Here is a 25,474-nt window from a genome sequence, read left to right on the forward strand (position 1 = left end):
GGAGTAACTTGCTCGGATCTCAAACGTAGCTGCAGGGAGAACGGAAGTCAACACACCCTGCTGACCTTGAGGAAAACTGGGGCGCGGGAGGGGAGCAGAGCAGCTCAGTGAGGAGGGAGGGAGTTTTGTGGCTGCAGGGTTGGAGCAGCCGCAGGTCCGCCTCTCTCACGCGCTGGCCGCCCACCTTACACACGTGTCACACCCCCGCCGCCGAAGCAGCCGAACCCCACGTCCCCCACTCCCCCCAACCAAATCACACCCCACGGCGCCAGAGCCGGGGGGGGAGGGGGCGTGTAACGGCCCCGCGTGTCTGTAAGGCTGCCCGCGCTGCCCGCCGGGGACGAGCAAGAGGCGGCGGCGGTTCTGAGTCCCCGGGACGGTTCTGGCACCTTCCCGCCGGGTCTCGGCGCCGGAAGCGGCCGGGCAGAGGGGGCGGGGCCGGGCAGGGGTAGCGGCGGCGGCGGCGGCAGCCAGCCGGCAGCGCCATGGCCAAGTGGGGCCAGGGGGACCCGCGCTGGATCGTGGAGGAGCGAGCGGACGCCACCAACGTGAACAACTGGCACTGGTGAGCGGGCGGGGAAGGGGGGCCCCGGCGGCGGGGGCGGCGGCCCCGGCCCGGTCCCGCTGCGCGGCCTGCCCCTCGCGGGCTGGGCGGCAGCTTCTCCCCCCTCCCTGCCGCGGCTGGGGCTGTCCGGACACGGGCAGCGGCCGGGCCGAGTCTGGCGCCGGCAACCGCGGGGTTTGCTGCAGGCTCCACGCTGAGCCTCCCGCGGGCGGGGGCCCGAGGCCACGCTCGGTTTGTAGCCAGGGGGAGCCGCGGGGGCTTGCCCCGGGCCCGGCTGCGGCTCACCCCCTCCCCGCCCGCCCTTCTGCCGCAGGACGGAGCGGGACGCGACCGGCTGGTCAAAAACCCAACTGGAGCAGCTGCTGGTGGGGATCGCGGTGGGCAGTGAGGCGGGCAGCTGTGAAATAAGCGACCTGAAGCAAATGGAAGGCGAAGCCTCCTGCAACAGCCGGAAAGGGAAACTGATTTTCTTCTACGAATGGAACATAACACTTAGCTGGAAAGGTAAAAATGCCCCTTCTCGTGTCAAGAGACATACAGCAGGAGGCGGAGCGTCATGTGCTGCCCCTGGAGGCTGCAAACTCGTGCAGGCAGCAACGGCAGCCTTTTTGGATTGTGGAGTGCGCTAGGCTGGTGGGTCTCAAGCAGGGGTCCGGGACCCGCTGAGCAGGTTTCAGGGGGTCTGCCAAGCAGGGCTGGCATGAGACTTGCTGGGGCCAGCACTTCAAAGCACCCACTGCATGGGGCTGAAGCCCTGAGCCCTGCCACCCAGGGCTGAAGCTGAAGCCTGAGCAACTTAGGTTTATGGGATCTTGGGGCAGTTGTCCTGATTGCTACCCCTTAACGCTGGTCCTGGCTTTTATATGCAAAAAAACAATTGTTGTGGGACAAGCAGGCCATGGAGTTTTTATAGCATGGGGGGGGGCATGTATCAGAAAAAGATTGAGAACCCCTGCATTAGGGCAATAATCTTCTTAATATTTGGGTGTATTTCTCACATTCTTCTCAGCACTTGCTGTCAGTCTTGCTGATGCTAGCCCAGCTAAAAGTGCTATCAATTCTTACAGCTATGATTGAAGGATTATCATCATTATGTTCTTATTACGCCTTGGCGTTTAGGGCAGTGATGAAGCTCCTGCACTCCTGTCTGTTTCTGGCTAGTCTTTCAGTGATTCCCCAGCTGTGCCCCAGATTTTTCAGCTCGGATTTCACAGCTTTTCGCCATGTTGGTTTCAGGCAGCCTCGTTTTCGCTTGCCTTCAGGTGTCCATCTTATTGCTACTCTGGTGATGGAATCAGTTTCCATCTGAATCACGTGACCAATCCAGCTCCAACGCGTCCTGGTAATAGTCGTGCTCAGATCCCCTTGGCTGCACTGTCTCCATAGATCTTGGTTTGAGATTGTTCTGGGCCAAAAGATAGAAACTACCCAGTATTATCCTTTTTCTTAGAAGATTCACTTTTTCCGCTCAAAACTTCGTAATCATAGAAACATTGGGCTGGAAGGGACCTCGCGATGCCATCTAGTACGCCTCCCACACTGAGGCGGGACCAAATATTTGTACATCATCCCTGAAGGTCTTTGTGTCACCTAACCTTAAAACAGTAATGAATTTCCATCCTTTGTGTCACTGGAAAAGTTGCTTCAGGTTTGTTTACCACATTTCCATATTAGCGCTGAAAACTGTGGCTAATAAATACAGCATATCTGCACATTAAGACCTGAACGGGGCCCTGTAGGCCAGGGCTGGGCAAACAATGGCCCACGGGCCACATCTGGTCTGCCAGCCATTTTAATCCAGTCCTTGAGCTCCCGCTGAGGAGTGGAGTCTGGGGCTTGCGCCGCTCCGGTGCTCCAGCTGGGGAGCAGGGTTGGGGGTCACTCTGCGTGGCTCCCAGAAGCAGCGGCATGTTCCCCTTCTGGCTCCTATACATAGAGGCAGCCAGGGGGCTCTGCTCTGCATGCTGCCCCCACCCCAACCGCAGCTGCGATTGTCTGGGAACCACAGCTGATGGGAGCTGCAGGGGTGGCGCCTGCGGATGGGGCAGCACACAGCAGAGCCACCTGGCAGTGCTTCCATGTAGGAGCTGGAGCGGGGACATGCCGCTGCTTCCGGGAGCTGCTTGAGATAAGCACTGCCCAGAGCCTGCACCCCTGAGACACGCGCCCCCTACCCCAGCCCTGATCCCCCTCCCGCCCTCCGAACCCCTTGGTCTCAGCCCGGAGCACCCTCCTGCACCCCAAACCCCTCATCCCCAGCCCCACCCCAGAGCCTGCACCCCCAGCCGGAGCCCTCAACCCCGCTGCCCCAGCCCGGAGCCTCTTGCTGCACCCTGAATGCCTCATTTCTGGCCCCACCCCAGAGCCCGCACCCCAAACCTAATTTTGTGAGCATTCATAGAATCATAGAATATCAGGGTTGGAAGGGACCTCAGGAGGTCCAACCCCCTGCTCAAAGCAGGACCAATCCCCAATCAAACCATCCCAGCCAGGGCTTTGTCAAGCCTGACCTTAAAAACTTCTAAGGAAGGAGATTCTACCACCTCCCTAGGTAACGCATTCCAGTGTTTCACCACCCTCCTAGTGAAAAAGTTTTTCCTAATATCCAACCTAAACCTCCCCCACTGCAACTTGAGACCATTACTCCTTGTCCTGTCCTCTTCTACCACTGAGAATAGTCTAGAACCATCCTCTCTGGAACCACCTCTCAGGTAGTTGAAAGCAGCTATCAAATCCCCTCTCATTCTTCTCTTCTGCAGACTAAACAATCCCAGTTCCCTCAGCCTCTCCTCATAAGTCATGTGTTCCAGACCCCTAATCATTTTTGTTGCCCTTCGCTGGACTCTCTCCAATTTATTCATGGCCCGCCATACAATTTCTATACCTAGATGTGGCTCTCAGGCCAAAACGTTTGCCCACCCCTGCTCTAGGCAGACTCCACACCTACATGGAGCCCCGTGAAGTCAGTGATGTTGTGTGTGCATGTGTAGGTCTGGCCATACAAACCTGCTTGCGGGATCGGGGCCTTGTGTGGTAGTGTACACAAGTTTCCTGGAATGATTATTCTAGAAAGCAAACTCTTTGATAGGTTGGAGAAGCAGTAATATTTTCATAAACTGAATCGAAGTGGCAAAGGAAACAGAGAGGAACAAAATCAGTGAGTCTCAGCTACTGAAATAGGTTATTTTGAAATAATCTTGAAACAATAGTCTCTTTTTCTTGAATTTTTTTCCATACTTTAATTTTATTTCTCCAAAACAGATACGTTCCCATTCATTATTTTTGAATAAATTAGGACATGACTCATTTTACTCTGAAAGAAGCAGGCATTTTCATTGTGACAATCCTGATCTGCTTTATTATGACTTGTTTGCATTGTTTAAAATTATCGAGCATACAGATTATAGGTATTCAATTAATGTGTTCATGGTAGCAGTGAGGAAACGAGGAACTGTTTCAGGAAAAGTGTAAAGAAAATATAGACATCTTTGTAATACAGTATGTAGAGAAAATTGCAAAAAGGAGTGTGAATAATTTCAAGACTTTAAAAAAAGTGAATTATTGAGATACACTAGCCAGTGTGAATTAATACAACTGCTTGATTGATCACGTAATCAGTTCTCTTTAGCAAATTATACCATTCTTTTCAATGAGTATTGTGTAACCATATCTCTTCAGTGAGACATGTGCTCCACATTTTTCCTTCCCAGGGCCAAATCCTAGAGAAGGCTGATGTAAACTGTGTACTTGGGAAATAATACACATAGATTGCCGTGCTGAAGGGTAGAGTGTTCATTCCCAAAATGTGGTAATTAGCTCTCAGCCAGACTTCAATCACTACTGCAAGAGAGAGGCTGCATTCACTACTACTCCCATTTCCCTCTCACTCTCCTTGCCCCAAAATAGGATTGTGGTTCAGTGCCATGAATAGTCCTGCTTTCCACTCCTGTGGGGTGTCTGCAATTTTTCCCTCCCCTCTCCATTTAGCTGATGAGCTATTTCATGAAGTTCCTTCCAGTGCTGTATACATGCCATACAGAGTCCTGCTGTCCAGCTTTCCTGCAGCTTGGCCACCTGACACTGTAAAATGCATTGTTTATACTGCTTTTAGTTCCCACATAAGGAGGACCAGGATTGGGGGCTTACTCTCCCAATAACATGCTAGTAACACTCAGGAAATTCAAGACAAGAACATGCAAAGCACCTTATTTTTGTTTCTATTCTGTTTAGGTTCAGTAAAGAATGGAGACAACTTTACATTTTTATTATTGAGTTTGCAAAAAAACAAAAACAAAACATAAATAAATTATACTGATTTGGATGTGTATATGTGCTTATTTATTTGTTTTTCCTAAAGTTAAGTATTTTAGGAAAAATTGTCAGAACGCCACCAGCAAGCGTTGGTGGCCACACTCTGTGGCCACCAAAAAATTTGTTGTGAGAACCCCTGGGCTAAGAAAACATTCTTAATTGTTGAGATCCATGCAATGTAGGTGATGAAAATAACTAAAATGAAACAATGTAAAGAGGGGCATGGAGTAGCATCATGCAGGGTGCAGTTATTTAAATAATTTAAATTGAAATTAATTGTAATCAATATTTAAATCACCCAATATATTTTAAAAATAAATATAAAACATTACTTGTCAGTTTTACAAAGCCTCAGGTTACCTTGAAAAAAGTTTAATGCAATTTTAGATTTATAGGAAGTAAATTTAGATTTAAAGGAAGTATTTCTTCACACAGTGCCCAGTCAACCTGTGGAACTCTTTGCTAGAGGATGTTGTGAAGGCCAAGACTATAACAAGCTTCAAAAAAGAACTAAATACATTCATGGAGGATAGGTCCATCAATGGCTATTAGCCAGGATGGGCAGGGATGGTGTCCCTGGCCTCTGTTTGCCAGAATCTGGGAATGAGCGACAGAGAATGGATCACTTGACGATTACCTGTTCTGTTCATTCCCTCTGGTGCACCTGGCATTGGCCACTGTTGGAAGACAGGATACTGGGCTAGATGGACCTTGGCGGGGTGAAAGTAATATTAAATAGTACTTACAGGTACTGGGACCTGGCTTCCCCAGCCAGCCCATCCGTGCTGCCTGACCCATGCCACCTGGGGCTCCGGCGGTGATTTAAAAGGGCCTGGGCTCCCCGCCTCGGTGGCCCTGCCCATAGGGCCTACCAGAAGGGCTGCCGATGGGCGGGGCAAAAGGGGCAGCGACGTTAAAGTGCTGCCATGGCAGTGCTTTAATGTCGGCTGCGTATGGGCCGGTACGTGGCTGTTCTTTATAAGAACTAAGTTATAAATGCTACATTTAGGGTAGCTTAATTTTATACATTGCGAAGAACAAAATATAATTGTCTTGCTACAAGCGTTTCCCAAATAAATAGTTTTTTCCTACCTGCCACAACTTTCTGAGGTGAAAAAACCAGAAGCGATTAACAATTATGAGCTATTCTTACACTGTGATAAGAGCACTTAATCTCACAGGCATTCAGTGGTCTACCGTATATTAATGCAACTTTCCTTTGTGAACCTGTGCTTAAGAGTATTTGCTTGAAGATTCTAGTATTCCACTGAAAGTTCTAAGAGCTGCTATTGGTCATGAATTTGGGTCTGTATCAGTGCTTCCCCCCTGCATGTTCTCTAAGCAATTGGAAGTAGAAATAAGATCAGAACTTCTGGGGAGTTTGACAGCATGGAACATTCTCAGACTTAAAGCAATAGTTCTTCCCCCATCTAGTCCTTTTCTATAATATTCTGCATTCAATCTACTATTTTAAAAAGAGCATTTCTTAGCAGAAACAAAATCTATGTAAATCTGAAATTCACTAACAATTAGGAAAGCCCGATTTAAGAATGTCCCAAAATCCACTTTAGCAACATAGACTGGGAAGAAAGTGAAGAACTAGCACCACTTAAATAAAGTAAGTTGATTTAAATTAAAAACATCCGTTTCTTTATTAAATTCTAAAACTATTATTTGTATCCCCATGGTATTATAAGTATTTTAGAGAAGAGCTTTACATTATGGTGGTAGTTTTAGTAGGTGTTTGTACATGTTCTATAAAAACTACCTGTGGACTTGCTGTCCTGGAATCCAGTACACCTGCCGTCCTTTTGAGGAAGGTGCTTTCAATGTTAATTTGTCTAATATTGAAATAACAGTGTCTGAAATGTAATGTGGTCCAGTTGATCCAAAATGGGACTGGGAACCAAAAACTGGTTAATACTAGGGCAGTCAAGCAGTTAAAAAAATTAGTCACGATTAATCGCACTGTTAAACAATAACAGAATAGATAATTTATTTAAATATTTTTGGGTGTCTCCTACATTTTAAAATATACTGATTTCAGTTACAACACAGAATACAAAGTGTACAGTGCTCACTTTATATTTATTTTCATCATCTGAGTCAGATGCCACCAGCAGAAAGTTGATTTTCTTTTTTGGTGGTTTGGGTTCTGTAGTTTCCACATTGGAGTGTTGCTTTTTTAAGACTTCTGAAAGCATGATCCACACCTTGTCCCTCACAGATTTTGGACGGCACTTCAGATTCTTAAACCTTGGGTCGAATGCTATAGCTATTTTTAAAAATCTCACATTGGTACCGTTTTTGCGTTTTTTGTCAAATCTGCTGTGAAAGCGTTCTTAAAATGAACATCATCTGAGACTGCTATAACTTGAAATATATGGCAGAAAGTGGGTAAAACAGAACAGGAGACATACAATTCTCCCCCAAGGAGTTCAGTCACAAATTTAATTAACACGTTAGTTTTTTAACGAGCATCATCAGCATGGAAGCATGTCCTCTGGAATGGTGGCCAAAGCATGAAGGGGCATACAAATGTTTAGCATATCTGGCATGTAAATACCTTGCAACACTGGCTACAAAAGTGCCATGCGGATGCCTGTTCTCACTTTCAGGTGACATTGTAAATAAGAGTCAGTCAGCAGTATCTCCCGTAAATGTAAACAAACTTGTTTGTCTTAGCGATTGTCTGAACAAAAAGTAGGACTGAGTGGACTTGTAGGCTCTAAAGTTTTACATTGTTTTGTTTTTGAGTGCAGTTATGCAAGAAAAAATATCTACATTTGTAAGTTACACTTTCACGGTAAAGAAATTGCACTACAGTACTTGTATGAGGTGAATTGAAAAATACCATTCCTTTTATCATTTTTACAGTGCAAATATTTGTAATCAATAATATAAAGTGAGCACTGTACATTTTGTATTCTGTGTGTAATAGAAATCAATATATTTGAAAATGTAGAAAAACCTCAAATATTTAATACATTTCAGTTGGTATTGTTTAACAGTGCGATTAATCGCAATTAATTTGAGTTAACTGCACGCGTTAACTGTGATTAATCAACATCCCTAATTAATACTAATCACAGTTCTGACACTGGAACCTTTTGGGTTTTGGACAAGCCATTTTATCCTTCTGTGTCTTAGTTGCCACATCTGTAAAATGGCAATAATAATATGTGCCTACCTCAAAGTGGTATTTACAATGCAAAGCATTACCTCCAGTGAGCAGTGTGGCTCTATCCAGTAAATATTTAGATTAGAATTTGCTCACCGGCACAGATATTTTCTGTCCAACTGACTGATATGTACAGCATTATTAGCAGTTTTTTAAAAATAAAAATTGAATGTTTAAAAATCCTCTATTACTGTTAGTCATAAAGTAGACCTTCCAGTTAGTATTATTTGTATCTTTGGTTTTTTTTTTTTTTTTTTTTTTTTTGCAACGATTACGTGGTTTCTCAACACTTCCCTAAACTCTTATCCATTCAGCAAGCTTGGCTAGAAATGCCATCCTGCAGGTATGTGCCCCATTGTTCAAAAAAGAAGTCTAAACACACATTTTCTTTGGGCACACTGATTGACTAAGAAGTAAAAAACCTCATTTTTCCTTCAGATATTAACAGAAACTGCACATAAATGTCTTTTTGCCTACTTTAGTGTGAGCTTCACCTGCAGCAAGTCAGGATATATTCATGCATGGGCATTTCTTTCAATGGATAGTCTGGTGCTCATTCAGGGCACAATCCTGTGCATAAAGTTGTTAAAGGAAGTTTTTCCATTGAGTTAAGTGACAGTTGGATCTGGATATTTGGAAGATGCAACTTCTGAGTGACTTTGTGTCTTTAAGCTGATTCACCCCTTTGCAGCAGTGCCTGTCCCTGCAGGGTGTTACTGCAAAAATGTAGTACATGATATTGCAGGGTGTTTGTTAGAGGGTTTTGCTGTGAGCATTGATGAACATCTTTGCTGCTGGGCAGTTGTACATGTTAAAATAACATTTAATGGTATGACATAAGACACTGTAAAGGTAATTGGTGCTATGACAGAATGGAAATGCCACTGGTACAGTCTGAAGAGCATTTAAACCAGATCTGCTGGGTGAATAAATTTAATGAACAACGAGAAACTTTTTAAGAATAAGAGGAGGAATCTTTACTAAAACAAAAGCTGTTCACAGAACTGTAATAATTAAAGCAGAACAGTGTGGACTAAGGGCCTGATCCTGCAACTTCTTGCACTCATGTGCACTGCTGTGCCTGTGTGGAGCCCCATTGCCGTCAGTGAGGTTCTGTTCAAGAGCCATCAGTCTCTGTGTGTGTGTGCAAGTTCCAGGATCATGATCTAGGGCTTCATTTATGATGGCATGTGTAGTACAAGCACTGCACACACGCCTAGAACAGATGTAAACAGCAGTGTAGATGATGAGACACTGCTTAGACAAGTAGAGTAAAGACATACCCTAAGGTTCTGGCATAGCTCCTACACAGCTCTCTCTACGCTCCACAGTGCCTCCCATTGCTGTTTTTAGCAGTGTAGTGTCCTACTGCCTCCCTGCTGCTGGAGCCTTTCCCTGCCATAGTGAAAGGTTTTGGCAGGGGAGAGGCAGTGGAAAAGGCTTCAAGAGCTCCCCATTGCTGGAGCTTTTCCTCATCACAGGGAGCTGCTGGAGCCCATCCCTGTGGCAAGGAGAGGCTGTGACTGGTGGGAGGCCGTGGGGAGAGGTTCTGACCTTTCCTCACTGCCTCCCCCTGCCAGAACCTGTCCCTGCTTTCCACTGTGGAGTGTAGCTACACATACGCTGCACACTACTGCAAGTGTAGACAAGGCCTTACTAGCGTAGGGATTACTACCACGAGTTGCCCTGTTGAGGTCAGTGGCACTATTTGCAAAGCAAGTACTTCTCTCAGAAGCGTTTGCAGGGTCAAGCCTTTTATTTTTAAACTTCAATAGAGATGTATATAGCTCTGTGCATGTATACATATTATTGCTGACTTACGTTAACAGCTATAATATGCTAGGCGATTTCCAGACATTCACAAAGGGATGATCCCTGCTCCAAGAAACTCTAAGGATAGACAGAGTGACATTAGCAGAAAGGGAACAACAAATAGGGTTGTTTTTTTCCCATACAGAATTCAGTTGGGTTCACTAGCAGAAGTAGGCCTTTAAGAAGGATATAATGGTGATGGGGAAGGCCACAACATGCGTAGGGGCTGTATGGAAGAAGGCACAAATGTGATTGTGCAAGAAGTTGACAAATGGACAGATGAGGGTAAGAACGTTGGCAGAATGGCAGCACAAAGCTTGATTAGGGAGGAGGTGTTTGTACTCTCATGCACCTACACAGAAGTATCAGTGACTCACTAAGATGATATCCTAAGTTTAAAAGCAGCTTAATGAGTTTGTGTTTTATTAATTCCGTTTTAGTTCTTTCAGTTGGTTTAATTATTCTTCTTTGAGTGATTGTTCCTACGTATAGTGCACTTCAGGTTGCACATGCGCTCAGGATGGCTGTTTTTTCCTAGCAGTGTCTGTCTGGTCCACACACGTGCATCCATTCTCCATCAGCTGCACGCCAACGGAATAAAGGGGGCTGTTGGATCACCACCATCTTAGTTTCTTCTTGCCACTTGTGGTCTATGATGGAGCTTCACTGTCCTTGCTGACTACTTCAGCTCTCTTTGTAAATAGTTTTAGAAGTTTAAAAAAATTTCTTAGGTAGTTTTTAGTATAGTTAGATAGTGTTAAGGGTTTGGTTTCCTATTTTTTGGTCTGTGTGAGGGGAACCACACACACACAGTTCCAAAAACTGCATGAAGGGCCACAAATGCTTCCTGGTCACAGACTTCCCTGACATCTCTTTGTCATGGATGCCTGGGGGAAACCCACATCCCATCCAAGTGCAGAATCTGTTTCTTTGGCACTGAAATCCTCTTCCGTACTGAAGGATCTGATGCCCTTTACTTCAACAACCTGAGCTGTGGAAATGACTCCAGTGGCTGCAGCTTGCATCCCAGCTCCAGAAGACCTGTTGTTCCCTGAACCTTTCGTCTAAGAGCACCAACCCTTGCAGAAGGGTTAGAAAGACTTTGACCTACTACAGCCCCATGAGACTGATGGGGATGACCTCTGGTAAACTTTTACCATGTATATAGGAACTTTTGTTTTTTATGTTTTTTTTTTTGTGCTTTTGCCCTTAAGAATAAATGCCGTTTGCTTTGGGAAGGCTCCAGGCAAGTGCAATCTCACCTTGCTAATTATGATTCTCCAAAGGATTTTAGCCTCCCTTATTCGGTAGGAGGACAGAGCAAAAGTATGCGTGGGGATACTGTTCAACTCCCTGCTTTCAGTAAAGACTATGATCACACTCACATTCTTCTTAGACTGGGGCGTTGACATGGAGGGACAGTCCAAGGGACATGGTCCCCTCAGGAGTCTGTTTCAAATCAGAGTCCGATGAGCCTGTGAATGATTCCTCCCATGTATCTGTGGCCAGTCAATCCAGGTGGCCTATAACAAGCAGGGAGGAGTGGAGGCCATCACCCTTTGGAATTATGCAGTCCCATGCAAATTACTTTAACTGCTGTCCACCTGCCAGGGATCCACAAACACCCTAGATTATCTGAGTAAACAGTTCTCCTTAGAATGAGAGTTAGAGCTACATGACCTGACTCTCCAGAAGATGTTTTTGGGTGTGGGGTCTCTCATCCATGGATTTTTTTCACATCCCTTGTGAACAACAAGTGCAAAAATTTCTGCTCCACGGGGGGTTGTAGTCCAGGCTCTCTGGGCGATGTGTTTCTCAGACAGTGGTTGGGAGCCTTGCAATACCCCTTTATCCCCGATTCCCCTTTTACTCAGACATTGAGGGAAATCAGACAACATAAAGCACAAGTCATGCACCAGGTTGGCCAACAGTTCTAAAGTACTCTACACTTCTGCAACTATCTGCCTGATCTCCCCTCTGCATTCTCCTGATACCTTAACTATTAACCCAGGACAAAGGACAGACCCAGCCACGCTTCACCTGAAAACATGGTATTTGTATGGCTGTTGGGGTGGTTCAGCTGATGTCCAGGCTATCGTAAGCAGCAGTAGAAAGGACTCTACCAGGAAGTGTTACAAAGCAAAATGGAAATATTTTTGTTTTGGTGTAACTGACAGGGAATTCCTCCTTCACAGGCAAAGATTCTGAATGTATTGGACTCCTTTTGTCCTTAAATCCTCAGGGCTGTCTTTTAGCTCACTTAGAGTACACCTTTTGGTCATCAGTGCATTTCATCTGCTGGTAGACACTTACTCTATATTTTCCCACTCTGTCACAGTCTGCTTCCTGGTGAGTATGATTTGAGACTTCCCTCCAGTGGCAAAACCAGTACCAACCTGGGACTTGAACTTTGTGTTCTCAACCATTACTAAGTCACCATTTGAGCCCTTGGGATCATGCTCTTTACTAGATCTGTCTGTGAAGGGGACATTTTTGATCATTATCGTGTCAGCCAGAAGACTTGGAGCTAGAAGTGCTCATGGCTGACCCTCCAATTTTGTACAGTTTTCCACAAGGGCCAGGCATCTGTGAGACTACATGCTAAGTTTGTCCCTGAGGTGGTGGTGCATCAACCAAAGTATCCATCGATCTGCGTTTTAGCCTAAACCTCTTTCTAGCTAGGAAGAGGTGGCATGGCACTCACTGGCAACATAGGGCTCTTGCCTTTTTCCTGCAAAGAACAAAGTCCTTTCAAAAGTCTCCTAGACTTTGTCACATTTTCAGAATGTCTGAAAGGAGAGGCCATCTCCTCTCACAGGCTGTCAAAGTAGATCTTGGGATGCATCCTACTCTGAGATGAACAATTTCTCCCTTAAGGATAGCATATGAACATACCCAGCTTGAGTTTAGGCATCATTGGTAGCGTCACATAGCAATGTCCCTATTACTGACATCTGCAGAGTTCTCTGCACTATGCGCTGGTGCAAGCAGCTGCTTCTAATATTTCTCTAGGCAGGGCAGTTCTGCAATCTGTTGTGCCATAGGATTCCAGGCACCCACCTCCTTAAAGAGACAGTGCTTGTGAATCACCTGAAGTGCACTACATATAGGGACAATCAGTCGAAGAAGGATGCATTAATCTTAATTTGAGTTCTTTGAGATGGGTTGTTCCTGTGTAGTGCATTACCCACCTTTCCTCCCCCCTGTTTAGTCAGTAGAGAGGGAACTATAATGGTAGTGGTTTATTCCCCTTTATTCCCTTGGTGTGGAGCATGAAGAGTGTGGGGGCAGATATGTGGAACAGATGGACACTGCTAGGGAAAAATCTCCAGTTCTGGGCACATGGAGGGCATGCAAAACCTGAATGCGCTATGTGCAGGGACAACACATTTCAAAAAACTTATGGATTACTTACCTTGTAGTAACTTCCTTTTAAATAGTAGTTCTGCAGAAAGCATTTACAAGGGTAAAACTGCTACGATGGAAAATACAGTTATTTAGTTATTACATTTAAGAATTCATTCTGTTAATGCAGGTACAATGAAAGAATCTGGTGAGAAACATGAGGGATTTGTTGAAATTCCTAACCTGTCAGAAGAAAATGAGGTGGATGATACAGAGGTAGGTAATAAATACTAACATAGCTGTATAGGGCAGGAATTTTTAAAGAAAATTAATAACTTTGGCTGCCATTAAATTTCCTGTTAACTGAATAATAGTTACCAAAGAGTTTTAAAAAAAGAAAAGCGTAATTAGTGAATACCTGGGAGAACAACATGACTTAGCTAGGGGCTCACTTCATCGAATGCGTCCGATGAAGTGAGCTGTAGCTCATGAAAGCTTATGCTCAAATAAATTTGTTAGTCTCTAAGGTGCCACAAATACTCCTTTTTGCGAATACAGACTAACACGGCTCCTACTCTGAAACATGACTTAGCTAGTCTGTCTTTAGTGATCTAAAGATAAAAGATGTCAAGAACCAAAAACATTAATGGCTCACTTCTGTCCTCCGATACGTAAATACATATGTTCCAAAGTTAGCTACTAAGCATGCACAGTATCAGACTTTAAAAGATGCAGCTCATGGTAATACAGAGCCACATGTTTGAGATAAGAATTGAGCCCTATGTTTGCTTCACTGTTTGTCATTTTTTAATCTTAAGGCCTCTACTTTGGTGCTAGCCTAATGATATAGTTGATACTGTGGTCTCTAAAGAACTCCTGCATAGGGGGAGAAACCTATCTAAACTTCAGCTAGTTTTTGATTTATTATGGAGACAAAATTGCTTGTGTTTCCTTTTAGAAAAAGAAAAAGTATCCAGTTTTAGCTTAAAGGCATGATAAAGTAGGAAAGTTTGCACTTGAAATATCTATTCTGCACCTGTCCTCTGAATAAACCAACACTGTTGTTCCCCAAAAATCAAATTGTACAAAGCATCTCTTAGATTTTTATGTTTGTTTACAGATAAGTGTAAGCAAAAAGAAAGGAGATGGAGATGTGCTAAAGGATCTTATGAGAACAGAAGGAACTTCAAAAGTCAGGGAGGCTCTCAGACATTATCTGAAAGTTCTTAAAACAGGTACATTAACATAATTTCTGTGACTATATGGGCCAATTATGTGCAATCTCCCTGCTTGAATAGATTGATCCATTTTCATCTGAGTTGGTAGAAACTGTTTTCATATCACTTTAAGAACAAAACAAAACCCCAATGCCTTCATTTTAATGCAGTATTATAATTAAGGTTTTAATTTCACCAAAGTCAGGATATTCAAAGTTGTTTATTTTGGAGTAAAGCCCGGGAGGCACTAATCGGGACCAGACGCATATTGTCATAAGCGCTATACAAACATATGAGGAGATACAGTCCCTGCCTTAAAGATCTTACAAATTAATTGGCTGAGCAAAGCAAGGCCATACACTTAACTCAATGGCATTTCTCTGTATCTGTAATGCGGTAACTTCTGAAAACAGTATCCAATCAATTCCAAAATTTCAGGGAATGTTCTAGGCGTAAGTGGACAGAACTCTATTAATTTTGGTGAAAAATCAAAAACTGAAAAAGCCTGAATTTAGTGGAAATCAGGCTATTCTCATTTTCAGATCTTTACCAAAATAAATATGGCTCTGAGCAGAGGGGGAAGGGCTTGGTTGTAGTGGGGGCGAGGGGTGTAGTTGGGTGTACAGGTTGGCCTCATGTTAGACGGTATTTTTTACTTCCTCTGTTTACAGAGTTTACTCTGGGAATGATCCTACCAACCAAAACTTCAGCTGGTCCGGAACTAGCGGTTAAAAAAAAATTGAGTGAGAATAACATGCAGGTATGCTGGCATTAGGAGTTACCATGTAAGTTTCACTGGGAAAGATGGATGCTATTGGCCCCAAACTCTGCCATCATAGGAGGAATAGAGAATTTAAGATTTATCCCGTGACTAACAGCAGATGTACATAGTGCTATAATGTGGAGCATTCATCTGTAACAGTAAGTGTTTGGTGCACTTTTAAAATCACCTTTGGGATGGAGGCCAGTAAATTCACCAACATGAATGCTATAACCAGTCTGTGTAGTGCTCAGGTAACGTGGAAATAGAATAATTGCTGGGCCACAGAATTTTCAGACAGTGAAAGAGAGATCAAAGGTGTCCTGTTCTTCACTTCCAGTGTTCTGTCAGTAACAATGACAGCTTCAAGAGGGAGAGGCTGAAATTTGTCTGCTTCCCTCATTTCCTCAGTCATTATTAATTCATTCCACATTCTGTTGCCTGTCACCAAAAGCATGTTAGGGTTGCCAGAGATTTTTCTAGTGCCTGACTGTGGTGCTCACTTAATCTAATCCTAATATAGAATAGTATGTTATCATATAATTAATGCATATGCACAAGGGAGGAGGCTTAATATTGCTTGGGCAGCCTTAAACCTGGCATTTCCTAACTTTTGAGTGGTTGACTTTGCAAACTTGATGATGTTTTTCTAGTATAGAGTTTTGGTGTGGAATATATATGTATTTTCTATTCATATACAATGGCACTTTATCCTGAGTTTGCTTTACAGGATTCTGTTTTACCAGTTTCTTTGGATACAGTTGGTGTAAAAATTCCAACAGTAAAGATACTTCTGAAAGAGATGTTTGACTCTCCGGTAGAGGAGCTTTATAGCATCTTCATAACTAAGGAGGTAAGAAGCCTTTTTATAGCAAAGGACCACACGTTCTTAGTGATGTAATGGCAGGGATTGGTGCTCCAGAAAGGAGAAAAGTTATTTTATTTGAAGAGTTTAATTATAATCAGTAATGAAAAATATTATATGTAGGGCCTTACCAAATTCACGGCCATGAAAAATGTGTCATAGACCGTGAAATCTGGTCTCCTCCCATGAAATCTGGTCTCGTGTGTGCTTTTACTCTATACTGTACAAATTTCACAGGGGAGACCAGCGTTTCTCAAATTCAGGGTCCTGACCCAAAAGGGAGTTGCAGAGGGGTGGTGGTATTGCCACCCTGAAGGCAGTGCAGAAGTAAGAGCTGGGCGGCTGGAGAGCAGCAGCTGTTGGCCAGGTGCCCAGCTCTGAATGCAGTACCCCGCCAGCAGCAGCACAGAAGCAAGGGTGGCAATACCATACCATGCCACTCTTCCTTCTGTGCTGCCACCTTCAGAACTGGGTGGCAGGAGAGTGGTGGCTGCTGATTGAGGTCCCAGCTCTGCAGGCAGCAGCTCTGCCTTCAAAGCTGGGATCCTGGCCAGCGGCCTCCGCTCTCCAACTGCCCAGCTCTGAAGGCAGCACCGCTGCCAGCAGCAGTGCAGAAGTAAGGGTAGCAGTACTGCAACCCCCCCCAACCCCCAAATAATTTTGCAAAACACACCCTCCCCCCCACTACCCCACCCACACACACACTCCTTTTGGGGGTCAGGACCCTTACAATTACAACACCGTGAAATTTCTGATTTAAATAGCTGAAATCATGAAATTTATTATTTTTTAAATCCTATTGACCGTAAAATTGACCAAAACGGACCTTGAACTTGGTAGGGCCTTAATTTTATGTAACTTTCATAGTGCAACTAACACATTCCCACTTGTACAACAAAAGTGGGAAATCTAGTCAGACAGGGACTGAAATACCATCAGCTACTTATTTCTAGTAACTTCAGCTATAGTACCATAATGCAAGGTGTAAGGTGGTCTTGGGTCTCTCCCTGTCTGTCAGGGAGGGAGACCACGCCCCTTGCTACAATGCCTCTGGAGCGACTCAGTTCAGGGCGAAATTAGCAAACAGTTAATAGGCCCAAACCTGCAGTCCAGGCTGGGCAGCAGTTGAGTCTGTGAGCCACAGCCAACAAATAAGGGCTCTGGCCTGCAGTCAGGCAGAGCAACTATGAGTCTATAGGCCTGGGGGCCTCAGTCAGGGCAGTGCCACAAACAGTTAATGGCTCTGGCTTGCAGTCAGGCAGAGCAGCAGTGAGTCTGTACTAGGACCAGAGCCCTCAGTCAGGGCAGGGCGGCAAACAGTTAACAGCTCTGGCCTGCAGTCCGGCAGAGCAACACAGCAGTGTAGGCGGATCAGCTCTTTGGCGGGGCCGACAGCAAAACTGTCTGGCATCCTAGCTCGGGTGGGCGACAGACCGACGCAGGCCTCTTGCCAGGGGCGGGGTGGCAGGGGGATGCAGGCCCACACAACTCCACTGCGTCCCAGCCAAGGGCCCTAACCGTGGTGGAGTGGTCCACCACTGGGTCAGCGGGTAAATCCGGCCACAACACGCTGGCCGGCTTACAGTCAGTAACACAGCCAAACCCTATTCGGCTTCCCTGGGCTCCTTCCTACACTCCCATTTGAGAGGTACCTGGGTTCCGGGGTCCTTGTTTGTCTCACTGGGGTAAACAGCTAGTGGCAGCCCTAACAGCTCCTTGGTGTCCCTGGTGTCTGGCAGCTCCGGCAGTCCCTCCAGGTCTCTGCCACTGTAGCGGTCTCCATGGGGTCTGAGCTCCAGCAGCGGGGGAGATACATCCTGCTCCTCCGGCAGCTCTCCTCCAACTGAGTTGGAGGGTCTGCCTTTTATATTTCTCGTTCCTGTCCCGCCCCTCTGCTTCCGCGGTGATCGTAGGCGTCCTGGGTGCAGGTCTCCCGGGGCCCCTGTCTGTCAGGGAGGGAGACCATGCCCCCTCGCGACAAGGGTTCCACTTGTAATTCTAACTAGCACCATTTGTTCTATTAGTGCTGTTGTTACCTTTTGAAGGTAAAGAACTATCATAGTGTGTAAAGTGGAGAGCAAAATGGAGATATTTAGTTTATCGGTGTGTGTTTATTTCATTGAGCTCTGTGTATTGCTGTGAAACTGGCTAGCTAGCCTTGTCCAAAGGAAGGGTCTGCTAATTTTGCTGGTCCTGTCAGCAGGCTTTTGATGCCATTGCCCGTGAGGAATTGATAACTTACTTTCAGATCTTTCCAAAGTAGACAGACTGGCCCCTTTGGTAGTTTTGTTTATTTTCTTTCTGAGCATCCCTGGAAGGTGGTGCTGGGCCATTGTTTATCAACCCACAACAGCTCCAGTAATAGAGATTGGGAAGTCTTACGCTTCATGTCATTAGTATGCAAGCGAAATGCAGCTCTGTCTCCTTTGCACTCAGCTTAGAATAATAATAAATACTCAGTAATAATAAATACGTTATGTAAGCACTTGTAATCCAAAGAGCTTTACAAATGTTAAGCATTCTTATCCCCATTTTACAGATGGATTCCATTAGCTAGTATGTGTATGGATATGATTACATCTACCTCTCTTGCATCCTAAACTTGCTATATTAGTGCTTCTCCACAGTAAACCTTGCATCAGTGTCCTCCTAAGAAGCCCTAGAATATATCAGAAGATTTTAGACTGGAATGCTAATACTTCCAAAAATCGTAATTCTCAGGAGGATCAGGGATTAATGTCAGTCTTCTGATATGGGATAGAGAATATAACATCTCATGACTTTCCGACTAATTCTGCTCCATGTGTCCAGACTGCTGCTTCCATCTCATCAGGGCAGAAGGAGGATCAGTCTGCCTGTTTCCTAATCCAAATATAGCTGCAGCCACTTCACTTCACTTGCTTTGAACTCTCTACCTCTGTTTTACCTAATGGTCCCTTCCACATACCCTCACTGGTTGCTCCTTTTACCTACCAAGCGTGTTTCTCAGAACTCGGTAATGTGACAAAGTTCCTCCTCTGCCTTGTTGGGTCCTGTGCTTATTGGCGGATTTGCTCGCCTCAGTTTGGCCACTTTTGCTAGTGGCTCAAACCTGCTGTTCACTCAGCTAACCTCATCACTGGCCAGCATGGGGAAAAGGAAGGAGAACAGTCCCCACAGAGATAGCTCAGTGGTTTGAGCATTGGCCTGTTAAACCCAGGGTTGTGAGCTCAATCCTTAAGGGGCCAATTTGGGATCTGGGGCAAAAATTGGGGAGTGGTCCTGCTTTGAGCAGGAGGTTGGACTAGATAACCTCCTGAGATCCCTTCCAACCCTGATATTCTATGATCCACCTAGTGGGTTGGGGGACAGGCCAGGGACCTTCCCCTCTGGTGGGACCCACAGTCCAGGTCAACTCCTCTTATATCCAATGGGGGGAACCCAGGCCCGCCCTCTACTCCGGGTTCCAGCCCAGTGCCCAACAGCTGTCTACAGTGTTTCGTGCGACAGCTACAACTCTCTGGGCTACTTCCCCATGGCCTCCTCACCACAGGACCGTCTTCCTGATGCCAGATAGCATTTGTACTCCTCAGTCCTCCAGCAGTATACCTCTCACTGACTGAAGTGAGGTCCTTTTTAAACCAGGTGCCCTGATTTTAGCTTGCTTGTCTTAATTGATTCTAGCAGCTTCTTAATTGGCTCCAGGTGTCCTAATTAGCCTGCCTGCCTTAATTGGTTCCAGCAAGTTCCTGATTGTTCTGGAACTACCCATTACCTTACCCAGGAAAAAGGGATCTGCTTAATCTGGGGCTAATATATCTGCCTTCTGTCACTCTCCTGTAGCCATCTGGTCTGACCCTGTCACAGTAACTTAATCATATTATGATTTTTCTTAGTGAAGTCAGTGATATATTGATTTGACTAGAGCACTTTTTAAAGTTCAAACGCATAAAATTGCTTTTAGAGAGCCATGCATTAATCACAGAACCATTGGCATTAGGAGTCTCCAGTACCCTTTTAGTTCATCCCAGTATCCTGGAAGAATGCGTTATATATCACTAAGCTATCCAGAAATCGTAGAAGTTATGTGTTGTTGAATAGCTGATTAAATTCTTACACTATGCATGTTTGCTTTTTGTTTCCCTAGTTGGTGCAGAAATTTTCTAAAAGTTGTGCTGTGATCCAAGCTAAAAGAGGAGGGAAACTTCAAATGTTTGATGGTTGTATTACTGGTGAATATATAGAACTGGTAAGTTGAAACCTTGAAGTTTAAAATCAGATGCCATGTTCTGCCCTTTTGGAGTCTCACACTGGTGATGTTTGGGTCCAGAAGGTTCTTAATTTGCTACTCCACAGGGGAGAATACACTGTAAAATGTAACCTTGCTTTAGTTTCTCTAATGCAGATTTAGTTCATAAAAAACAAAATATGACCATGCAGAAGATTCCTGACTTTCTCCTTTTCTGGCCCAGATTATCTATCATGTAGGAAAACCTTCACTTGGAACCTGGGAAGAGGAAAACTGTGTATGATTGCCTTACAGAGTTTTTCTACCACTGTTTCTTTTAATAGAAGAGTTTGGGATTGAGTTTACAGATTAGCGGTAGTACCACTTACCAAACATGTGGATCTCTGGAGAAGCAGATCCCATTCTCTTCAGAGCCAGAAGCTATACTGTCCCTGGCTACGCTCCCCTAGAGCTACATAGGGGCAGCTGAGGAAGGTAATCTAGTGTAGACCTGTATTAACTCCCCCTGGATTTCCACACAAAACGAAGCAAAGAGTAGTGCCATGGAGAGCTCTGCTTTGATTAGGGAGCATGTCCCTGTTACACTTCTTCTCTTGTCAGAGATCAGTGGTATCACCATTCTGAATGTCAAAAGTTGTTTCTTAAACGAAAAAACGACCTAGGGAAAATGCTCTGTCCGGAAGCCCTTTAACTTACCATTCAGCTGTGTGTCAATTCTAGCTTCGAATCCCTTAATTACTTAAATCAAATCCTGAGTAGTTTAAGATAGTAAACATTTTTTTGGAATTAAAATTACTGCAGATTCTAAGGATTTAGTTCTAGGTATTTCATCTTTTAGGCATGCCTCAGATTTCCTAAAGCTCAAGATCCCCTTTCCCCCAAATGGACTGAGAGTGCAGTGGCTCCAGTTATAATAAAGATATTGAAACTTGGGAACACACCGATGAAATAATTCATTTGATAGTGCCAGTGACTGGCTATAAAAAGATACTCCACACATTTCCAGCTGTAACAATTAAAGAAACTCTTTAGGCAACATCCCCGGTCAACAATCAAACAACTGGCAAGTTCCACATCATAGAGAAATAGTTACAGTGGTTATGTTAAGCACAAATGGAACTGAACCTACTTGGACTCTAGGGGAAGTTGTGAATAAAAAAATACCCCTATTTGTAAACCTCCTTGAAGGATGAGCAAACTCCCTGAATAGGAGAATGCACCACTACTCTAAACCAACTGCTGTCAAATCTGTCTTCCGGATTAAGCCTCTGCCAGTTTGCTTTCAGTTCCCTATTTCAGCCAGTTGCTGAGAATGCTGAGACTCCATACAGTCTAGAACTGATGGAAAGGAGCTCTAGAGCTGTGTGTCATCTTACGCATAGTACCACAGCCCAAACCATCTGTCTCTTCCAGTGGCCTCAAATGTACATTGAGCAAGATGGGGGATCAGTTACCCTCCACTTTTTTTCTGTGATTTCTCAGAGGAAAATACAGAACCACTGCAGTAATCCCAGTCACCCATGCTAAGGTCCATATTATCAATGGCTGCTGATTAGAGCTATGGCTATAAGCATGAACAACTGACCTTTGTCCATTGCTAGGAGAAAGTAGGGAATTGTGTGCCCAGTTATGAGTGTCACGATTAGAGCTGGATAAAAGCTGGGATTTTCAAGTAAAGTGTGTTCCCTCACATTTACTGTTTGTCCAACTTTTGCCAGGTGGAAAAGTCAGAAATTCAAGGGAGAAGGCCACAAAATTTTATTTCAGAATTTTGGAAAACAAACTTTTTCAAAGAAAAAACTTAATTTGATAAAAACCCCATTTTATGATGGAAAAAGCTTTCTCATTGGAAAATTCTTGGCCAGTGCCAGCTAGGATCCTCTTGGAATGAGATGTGGCAGGCCCTCAGATGAAATTCTTGAAAAAAGGCAGGGGGGGGACTATTAGTTTTGTCATGATTTTTATATATCTGTATCTGTCTTACAGTTACCCAGCCAAAGGATTGTCATGAAATGGAGATGCAGGGACTGGCCTCATGGTATGTCTTTTCTCTAACCCCATAGTATTTACAGGTTGGATTTTCTTAGGGGCCTAATCCCAGTTTAAATTGTGGCTAAAGTTTGAGAAAGCACAATGTAATGCCTGCTGTTAGACCCACTGAGGTAAGGAGTTTGTTCTGTCTTTGTTCTTGTAAGTACATAAATGTACTTAATACAACAGCTGAGTTCATGAGATTGAATTTTATTTAGTAGTATAGTAAAGCAAACTTTCATTAATCAGGTGTTAAAACAAAGGTTATTAATAAACATATTACTGACTATTGTACCGTCTCTTCTTCCAGAACATTATGCAACAGTTGCTTTGAATTTCAAGGATCGGGCAACTCAAACTGAGTTACAGGTAGAGTGCAAAGGAGTCCCTGTCTGTAATGAAGACAGTACAAGACAGTGTTGGCAGAAGCAGCATTTTGAAGAAATACATGTTTTACTGCAACAGACCAAAGTAAATGCTGAATGATGATAGCACTGTAGTTAGTTTTATTAGCGCATTACTTTTTTTTATATATATATATTGTCTCCCTTCCCCCCCCCCTTTTTTTTTAAGAAAATTTATTTATTTACAGGGGATGAATAAAGATCCACATCTGTGATACTGTATATAATTTAAGTACTATGTATGGATCTTCAGTGAATGAAATGGCCTCTTCCATAAGTGAGATTATGTATTTAGACACCTTCAGTTTGAGACGTGATCACTGTTTTATCTATAACTTAAATTTGGGAAATGTGAGTGTGACTCAGATGCTATAGACTTCATGGTATTACATCATACTGGCAAGGCCATTTAGTAGAGACTAACTTGGGCCTGGACTAGGCCTACTTAGTAGCTACAGCAGAAAAGTGACATATGCATTGTTTAGTAAGAATCCATTCCTAGTGGGTAGAATACTGTGTTTAAATGCACTCCTGATTAAAAGGTGAATTGGAAAGTCTTAAAAAAATACCCCAGACGTAGTTTGAGCCTGTAAAATCAAATGAGTGAATTATACAGCCACTTAAAATAAAGCATTTAATCTCAAACCATAACAAAACAAGCTGCAGGCTTATCTTTTCAAACAGCACAGCTACACATTTGAAAGACTCAGTCACCTAAGTAAGTCTTTGCTGTTAGTCCTGAGGGTTAACAAAATTAGAGCAACCCTTGTTGACTGGGGGAGATGCTATTATTTTGGTCTGTTTTTCTAAACTCCTGTCTTCATCTTTTCTCTGTCAATGGTACCTGTGATGGGAGTTGATGCTCTCGCAGAGATGCCAGGAAGGCTGTAAGGGAAGTAACTTAATTTCAGCAATTTCCATATTTATTTAAAGAGCCATTCTGACTTGGACTGTTTTCTTCTCTTGGAATTCTGAAAATGTTTTTAGCTTAGACCCTTTCAGTTCACCTTAATAAACCATTCCACCCATGGGAATGTAATGAAAGCAAAGCAAATAAAACCCCAACCGTTTGACACAAATGCACCATAAGGGTTAACCATGGTGGGTTAATAGTGAAGATATAACAGTTTAGCAAGAATGGGGCAGAATTCTTAAATGCATTAAGTAATTTTGTAAACAATTGGAATAAAAAATTACTTACCTGTGCAATACTGAATTTAAGGCAAAATTGTGACAGAGGTGACAGACTGCATTTTAATCAAATGCACAGAATAGCAGTCAGCCATGTTAATAAACAAAATTGTACAGTGAGTGTGCTTTGTTTCCTCTAATGTATGCTGTTCAATAAGCTACCACATGCAAATGACCAGTTCTTTCCTCCTCCTCCTCCCTGCTTAAAGGATTCTTTAGAGAATCCAGTTTCTGGCATACAGTTTTATTGTGATAAGACTAAGACCACGCAAATTACAAACTTGCACAGGCCACCATATGACATTTACATTGTGTGTAAGTTTAAATGACATACAGGATGAGGAAGTTTTTTCTCCCTGACAGCCACAAGTAGAGCAGGGGAGGAGGACAGGGAAAGACAGCAGCATTGTGATGAGAGGGGAAAGTAGAGAATTCCATGTTTATCGTACACTGTGGTTTTCATCCTGAAATGGGATGGTGTGTAAAAAAAAAAAAAAAAAAAAAAAAAAAAAAAATTGAGTCAGACCCCCCCAAAATGCAATTGATTAAAAAAATTTCAGTCACTTTTTAAGGTATTAGGTATGATTTTTAGGAGAGCAGGCTTGAGGTATCATGACTCTCTTAACCAGTGGTTAACTGTACATTTCTTTAGCAGTTTTATAAAATAGAATCAAGGCTGAATTTAGTTGTTCGGAGTGTCCATTGAGAGCAACAGAGCAAGCACTGAAAGTGCTTGGGCAATGAAAACCAGAAACTTTTACAAAGACATTGCAAACTAAGTTTAAATTAAACCCTTCTATTTGCGTATTAAGTGAATCTAATTTCCCCATAAGAATTAATGTAAATGGGGGGGGTTAGGTTCCAGGGAAATTTTTTTCGCCAGTCAAAAGACATGTATAAGTTTTAAACAATTTAATACTGTCCTCACTGCTGATGACTGTGAAGCTTGGTTGAGGCAGGGTCAAGGCACGGGGGCTTGCCCCGCTCTGCCCACCGTTCAGCCGGGTGTGGGGGCTTGCCCTGTTCTGCACTCCTGCTGGGGCATGGGGTCAGGGGCTTGTCCGCTACCTGGGTGGAATGCCAGGTGAGTGGGGTAAGGCCCTGTGCCCTGATCCCAATCCCTGGCTTAAACACCGGGCAGGCAGAAAGGGGCAAGCCCCCATGCCCTGACCCTGCTCCCCAGCAGGAGCACCAAGCGGGTGGAATGGGGCAAGCAACCTTATAATAGAACATTGTGTGACTTTAAATGAGTATGTTCTCTAGTAGATCAGCAATCTAATAAAACAGTGTTAACCGGGACAACTTTAAGTGAGGAGTTTCTATAGCAGAATACCTGCTTGCACCACTTTTGTGGTACATTTCCAGCCTCTTCTTTACTAAGCCACTCTACTTTCTGCTGGTTAAGTCCTGGTGGCGAATGGAAATTTCTATTCTGAATCAGAATGAAGTGTTGAATTTCAAAATTTCTCTTGAAACAAAATTTGAAAAAACAAAAAAAAACCACACTTTGCAACAACCAAAATCATTGTGTTTTGATTTTTAAAATTTTAATATATTCCAAAAC

At 43.9% G+C, this 25,474-nt stretch overlaps 1 protein-coding gene across 1 annotated transcript; it reads left to right on the top strand.

Moving 5' to 3' along the window:
* Positions 1-415: 415 nt before the first annotated feature.
* Positions 416-25,219, top strand: LOC141984213 (activator of 90 kDa heat shock protein ATPase homolog 2-like). Its single transcript, XM_074947151.1, has 9 exons — positions 416-565; positions 879-1,069; positions 13,405-13,490; positions 14,335-14,449; positions 15,103-15,191; positions 15,922-16,044; positions 20,183-20,284; positions 22,271-22,322; positions 22,626-25,219. The coding sequence occupies exons 1-9, from the start codon at positions 486-488 to the stop codon at positions 22,799-22,801; spliced, it is 1,014 nt and encodes a 337-aa protein (XP_074803252.1). The 5' UTR covers positions 416-485; the 3' UTR covers positions 22,802-25,219.
* The last annotated feature ends 255 nt before the right edge of the window (positions 25,220-25,474 follow it).

The sequence above is a fragment of the Natator depressus genome, chromosome 3, assembly GCF_965152275.1.
Source record: "Natator depressus isolate rNatDep1 chromosome 3, rNatDep2.hap1, whole genome shotgun sequence".
Taxonomy (NCBI): Eukaryota; Metazoa; Chordata; order Testudines; family Cheloniidae; genus Natator; species Natator depressus.